The sequence below is a fragment of the Nematolebias whitei genome, chromosome 13 (genome assembly GCF_014905685.2).
Source record: "Nematolebias whitei isolate Nwh7 chromosome 13, NemWhi1, whole genome shotgun sequence".
Taxonomy (NCBI): Eukaryota; Metazoa; Chordata; class Actinopteri; order Cyprinodontiformes; family Rivulidae; genus Nematolebias; species Nematolebias whitei.
The window spans coordinates 43,293,375-43,300,130 of NC_056510.1; the positions used below are offsets into that span (position 1 = coordinate 43,293,375).

At 45.9% G+C, this 6,756-nt stretch overlaps 1 protein-coding gene across 1 annotated transcript in view; it reads left to right on the forward strand.

Moving 5' to 3' along the window:
- LOC119419417 (olfactory receptor 6N2-like) overlaps positions 1–2,498 on the forward strand; it is a 13,617-nt gene extending 11,119 nt beyond the window's left edge. The window contains exons 4-7 of the mRNA XM_037686722.1: positions 763–837; positions 900–962; positions 1,540–1,698; positions 2,369–2,498. Of these exons, the coding sequence (XP_037542650.1) occupies positions 763–837; positions 900–962; positions 1,540–1,698; positions 2,369–2,498 (427 nt within the window). The remainder of the gene's footprint in view (positions 1–762; positions 838–899; positions 963–1,539; positions 1,699–2,368) is intronic.
- Positions 2,499–6,756: the final 4,258 nt, after the last annotated feature.

Genomic DNA, 6,756 nt, shown 5'->3' on the forward strand with positions numbered 1-6,756 from the left:
TCACTCATCTCTCTGCAATTGGGTTCCAACCTCGAGGATCGTGACAGCTCAGACCCAGAGAAAATTAAGGCCGTGACTGACTGGCTCACACCCTAGGACTGCAAACAACTTCAACGCTTCCTGGGGTTCTCTAATTTCTACCGACGCTTCATCAAGAACTACAGTAAGGTAGCCAAGCCTCTCACTCAACTCACATCACTTTCACACAATTTCTCTTGGTCCCCCGAGGCTGAGAACGCCTTCCAGGCCCTGAAGCATCTCTTTTCATCGGCTCCGATCTTGTCCTATCCTGACCCCCACCGACAATTCATAGTGGAGGTAGACACTTCGGACATGGGGGCAGGCGCAGTTCTCTCCCAAAGATCCTCAGATGGTAAGATGCATCCATGTGCTTTCTTCTCCCGACGGTTGTCGCCAGCCGAAAGAAATTATGATGTGGGCAACCGTGAATTGCTGGCCATAAAAATGGCTTTGGAGGAGTGGAGGCACTGGATAAAGGGAGCAGAACACCCATTCATCATCCAAACCGATCACAAGAACCTGGCCTACATTCAGGGGGCCAAAAGACTCAATGCTCGTCAAGCTCGTTGGTCACTGTTTTTTGCCCGGTTCAATTTCTCTATCACTTACATTCCCGGTACTCGCAATATTAAACCTGATACACTCTCTCGACAGTTTTCTTCATCTGAGGAACCTAAGGTACCAGAGAATATCCTCCCACAATCTTGCACGGTGGGAGTTATGACCTGTGTCATCGAAAAGGAGATCCTCGACGCCCAAAAGGGAGACCCAGATCCTGGCATTGGCCCCCCAGGGAGACTCTTTGTCCCTGCAACAGTGAGAAGTAAGGTCCTTCATTGGGTTCATGATACAAAATTTTCTTGTCACCTGTGCATTAGGCACACCCTCCTTCTCACAAAGAGACATTTCTGGTGGCCCAACATGGATAAGGACATCAAGGGGTATGTAGCAGCATGTTCTACTTGTTCATGCAACAAGAACAACAACTAACCTCCGGTGGGCCTTCTTCTCCCCCTACCCTCCCATGGACACCCCTGGTCTCACATTACCCTCGACTTTGTCACTGGTCTCCCTGTATCAGAAAGTAACTCTGCCATTTGCACTATTGTTGACCGTTTCTCAAAGGCTGCTCACTTTATTCCATTGGTTAAACAACCCTCAGCAACAGAGACTGCTCAGATCCTTGTAAAACACGTGTTTCATCTGCACGGGATCCCTCTTGACATTGTTTCCGACAGGGGTCCACAGTTTACTTCCCAAGTGTGGAAATCCTTCTGTCAAGCTCTAGGCGCCACCTCCAGTTTGACCTCGGAGTACCACCCCCAATCGAATGGACAGACTGAAAGGTGTAACCAGGACCTGGAAACAGCCCTCAGATGTGTGATTGAAAATAACCCCACTACCTGGAGTCAACATCTAACATGGGTGGAGTATGCACATAATTCTCACACTTCTGCTACCGGCCTGTCTCCATTTGAAGCTTCCCTAGGATACTCCCCTCCCCTGTTTCCCACCCAGGAGTCTGAAATTTCTGTCCCCTCTGTTCAGCATCACCTCCGTCGGTGTCGCAGGATTTGGTGCCAGACCAGAGCAGCCCTCCTCTGTACTGCTGACCAGAACAGAAAGTTTGCTGATTGACACCGTTCCGCTGCTCCCAGGTACCAAGTGGGTCAGAAGGTATGGTTGTCAACTAAGGACATCAAGTTAAAGGACACCCCCAAGAAATGGGCTTCCAGATTCGTTGGCCCCTTCCCCATAACCAGGATCATAAATCCTTCTGTTGTCCGCCTTCAATTACCCTCTACAATGAGTATTCACCCAACATTTCATGTTTCTCAAGTGAAACCTGTTTTGGAGAGTCCCCTGAACCCCCTTCCCAACTCCCCTCCTCCCCCTCAATTGATTGATGATAACCCTGCCTTTACAGTGAGACCACTGTTGGATGTCCGTCACAGGGGTCGAGGTCTCCAGTATTTAGTTGACTGGGAGGGGTATGGCCCTGAAGAATGCTCTTGGGTACCCAGATCTTTTATTCTCGACCCCACTCTGATCTCTACCTTCTTTAAAGAACATCCCCATAAGAAATCGCCAAGAGACGATGTTTAAGAGGGGGGCAATGTGGGATTCCTAGTTCTTTCTACCTCTACCTCCTTCCTACGCAGTCAACGAGCACCTAATGGATCACACCTGTACCTGATTCCAGACCAGCACCTGCTGCACTATTTAAACCCGTGCCAGACGTTCAGCCAACGCTTGAGCATTGATAGCCTTTGGTAAATCAGCGAAAGCCTTCACGTGTACTTTGGCGAATCCTGACTAACCTTGTGATTTTCTGTCGGTCTGCCAGTTCTGCCTCGTCCTGTTTCCTCGGCTCCCTCCTGGCTCCTTGGCTGCTCTGGTCCTCCGAACCTGCACACCGGCATTACCCACTCAAGGCCCAACATTGGACTCCTCCATCCGACACCATCTGCAACTGAACCAACCGTAAGGAAGGATTTCCTAAACAGAATAATTGTTCACTGGCCCATCTCTTTGGAATCAATTACTCATCCAATCTCCTGCTTCCCTCCGCAGCCCAGCCACCAGTTTTTTCCTGCATTGTAAATATCACTTTTTGTTTTACCTGAGTCTTGAGTCTGTTCAGTCTGCCATTTTGGGGTCATTAGTACTCAGAATCCTGTTACCTTTATTTAGACAGGTTAATCCCATTGAGCCTTGAGGATTAATTTACAAGAGAGACCTGATTTCAACAAAGAGTGATGACAACAATAGACAATCATAAAAGAGGCATACAGATTTTTTTTTTACAAATTGAAATAAGATGGCAAAAAAAGGTAGCAAAAACAGCTAGATTATATGGCGAATGAAGAAAACTAAAAACAGGAACATGTCTGCATTGGTCCTTGTCAGGAGTCCAACAGATTCTTAAAGCCACTTAGAGAGATCAAGGTCGAGAGCTTCAGATCTTTTTACAAGATATTCCAAGAAACAGGAGCGGAGTAGGAGAAGGCCCTTTTGCAAAGTTCAGTCTGCACTGAGGGAACACTGCTTGTAATAATGTCCTGAGAGTGCACGCTATAGCTGCACTCATTCAGAGACATGTAGGAGGAGATGTATGAAGGCAGCAGACCAAGAAGTGATGTAAAGATGAAAATGGACCAGTGGGAGAGTCTGCGTGAAGTTAATGATTTCCATTTAACCAGTGAATACAGGGAGCAGTGGGTGGTACGATAATCACAGCCGTTTATGAATCTTAGTGCACCATGATAGACAGCATCCAACAACTGCAGGGTTCTTGTAGGAGCGTTCATGTAAATTATGTCACTGTAATCGATGGAGGGAAGGAAGGTCACAGATACAAGGTGTTTCCTAACATTCAGAGTTAAACAGGATCTGTTTCTGAAAAAAAAAAAAACAGTTTAAGTGTCAGTTTCTTTACTAGGTTTTCCACGTGGAGCTTAAAAGAGAGATGTGAGTCGACCAAGATAACCAAATATATACAAGAATTGACAAACTCAATAGGGACACCATTTGAGGATAAAATCGGAGGAAGAACCGCTGGGACTTCCTGTTTGAAAAAAAACCCATCCCTTTAGTTGTATCTGCATTTAGGACAAGTTTGAGGTGGAACAAATCTGACTGGATGATGTCAAATGCGGATTGCAAACCTGGAAAGCCTTAGCAACTGTTTTAGCTCGACATTAAACAACTGTGTCATCAGCATAGAAATGTAATTCATAATTCCTTCATAATGCAGGTTGCCCTCTTCCTGCATCTTGAAGGCAGATTAAAAACAGAGTCTGGCTACCCAAACAATTGTTGTTTATCGGAATTGTTTTGCCAATTTATCAAGTGTCATGTTTCTGCTCCAACCTGCCATGTTCTCTTTTCATTCATGCCCTGGTTTAAGTTACTAAGTCTCTGCAATGCCTATCTCCCATCCTGCATCACTTCCTGATCTGCTCCCTTATCCACACCCACTCTGCTGAGTCACTGCAATCAGCCCTCATGCAGCTCACCTGTTTTCCCCTGTACTTAAACCCCATAGTCACTCTACTCAGTGCCAGATTATTGAAAGCCTCACAGTGAGTAAATGTCCAGCATTCATGCCATAGTCTCGTTTGTCTTCCTAGTTTCGACCTCATACCTGCTCCACGGATTCCTCACCTTGCTCTCTGCCTGTCTGTTTTGGATTATCTGCTCTGCTTATGGAAATGACCTCAGCTTCCTCTATAATGACCATGACTTTTGGATCTTGTCTCAAGTTTGGCTTCGGATCTCTGACCACCAGTGTATCGACCTTGATTGTTTCTCTGAACCTGCCATTTGGATTTGCCTCCTTGCTGCTCACTGTGCCAGCCCAAGGACTAAGACCTCCACCAGAAGCAGTTTATTAATATATCTTGTAAACCTGCCTGCTGTCTGTGATCTGGTTGGAATCCCTAAACCCGGTTCTTTTCAGAATAATCTGGCCAAAATGGATTTGACACAGACACAGGAATGGCACTCTGGTGTGGTAGGGGCCATAGTTAAATTAGAAACTAAGCTGCAAGAAATAATGACTTTAATACACATCATGGCTCAACTAAACCCCTCACAGGTTCCTGCACAGGAAACAACCATTACCTATGCCACTGCACAATGTCATGCTTCTCCTAGCCAGGAGCCTCAGTTGCCACCTCCTGAGCTGTTTAAAGGTGAAGCTATGCAGTGCTGCCCCTTTTAAGTGCAATGTGACATTCAGTTTCAGCTTCAGCTATCTTCCTTCCATGCTTAACGATCCAAGGTGGCTTATGTCATTTCATTACTCTCTGGCAAAGCTAAATCACGGGGGACGGCTGAATGGCAAAGAAACTCCAGGTACTGTCACTTCAATGACTTTGCTAAAGAACTTTGTAGAGTTTTTGATCCAGTCCTGCCTGACAGAGAGGCAGCCCAAAGATTATTTTCTATAAAACAAGGAGAGAGACGGGTGACTGAATATATAATAGACTTTCATACCATTGCAGTCGACAGCCTGTGGAATGAAGAAGCACTAATCGATGCCTTTTTTCAAGGTCTTAATGAAAATATTAAAGACGAGTTGGCCATCAAGGAATACCCTGAATCCCTCAAGTCGTTGGAGGATCTGGTAACTCGGGTCGATCTACGTCTTTTGGAGAGACATCGTCAGAAAGGAGACAGAGCCGAGAGAGCAGTGCAACCTTGGGGTGAGTCAAGGAACAACAATAGCTATACCTTTAAACCTCCATCTATTCCCATGTCTTCACAGCAACTTTCTGAGGAACCCATGTAGCTGGGCAGAAGTCGTCTCACCCCTCAGGAGAGGGGGAGAGACGACTTTTCATTTTTGAGGTGGGGGGGCTGTGGGGGTCTTTTGTCACCTTGCACCCTGCGCTCTCTGTTCATACACACCTTGAATGTCAGATGCACGTGTTCAATTTTGCCACACAGTGATGTAAATGGGTACTTTCACAGTCATCAGATTTGGAAAAGTTTGCAACTAAAGTCTTTATTTTGAAAATGAAAAAAAAAAAACTACAGTCATGAATGAGGTGTTCTTTTTTTCACAGAGTAGTGTAGATGGATATTTCTGATTATCATAGTAAAGCGTTATTAGTGAAATGAATAGCGTCTCTTTTGTTTGTCACCCTCTCATCATTGTTGATGGAAGAAGAAACATCAGAACAGCAGTTGGGGCTCCATCTCCAGTCTTGATGCACAGCTTTTATGCATGGAGCGTGTTGCAGAGCCTCGGCCCATCCTGGTGCCTGCTGGACCTGGACTGCTTTACCATCTTATCTGGTGACATAAAAATTAAAAAGACTATCTGAGCATGTGCAGCGGGAGACATGATCAGAGTTCAGAGAGGAGATGTCTCAGGGTTCTGCTTCTGGTTTGATGGTTTGACTGAAACAACATTCAGTTTTGGACCCAAATATTTCTCTAAATGTTTTTATTTTCATTTTAGTGCACGAGCAGCAGCAGGTTCTCACAAGCAGCAGCAGCTTTTCATGCGCTGCCAGATTTTCACAAGCAACACCTCCAAACCAACAGACGGGGAGAAATTTGCTTTTATTTTGCTTCTGGCAAGGGCGTCAGAAGCATCCGTAATGTGGGGGGACACACTGATGTGTGTAGGTGTGTGTGTGTGTGCGAGCCATAGGCGTCACAACCAGGAGGGGAGTGGGGAGTGGTGGCGCAGAGGTTAGAGAGGTGGGCTTGTGATCCGAAGATCGCCGGTTCACGCCCCGGCCCCGACAACATCAAAATTGTGGGTGGGGTAGGTGAAACACCCACACTTGCCCCCACCCTCATTCGCCCCACTCTGGGCCCATGAGCAAGGCCCTTAACCCCCACCATGTGCTCCCTAAACAGGTCTCTCTTGAAAATGAGTTCTCGTGGCTCAATGAGACTAACCTGGATAAATAAAGGCTAAATGAAAAAAAATAAAAAAAATAGGCGTCACAACCATTATATGTGAAGGGGACAATTCCCCCCACATTAAAAAAACGTTCATTTGGAACCCCCCACTTTTACTATGAAAGATTAGTTCAGGCGGCGCAGTTTCTTTCTTCGTGAACAAATCCATTCCACTTGATTAATAGGAGAATAATCAAACCACTAAAACTCCACTCCAGGTTTTCCTGGTTACATCCAACTCTAAACACAGCAGCCTGTTGCCACAGTCATAATATACGGTGGTCACAGAATATGGTGTAACACCTGCAGTGT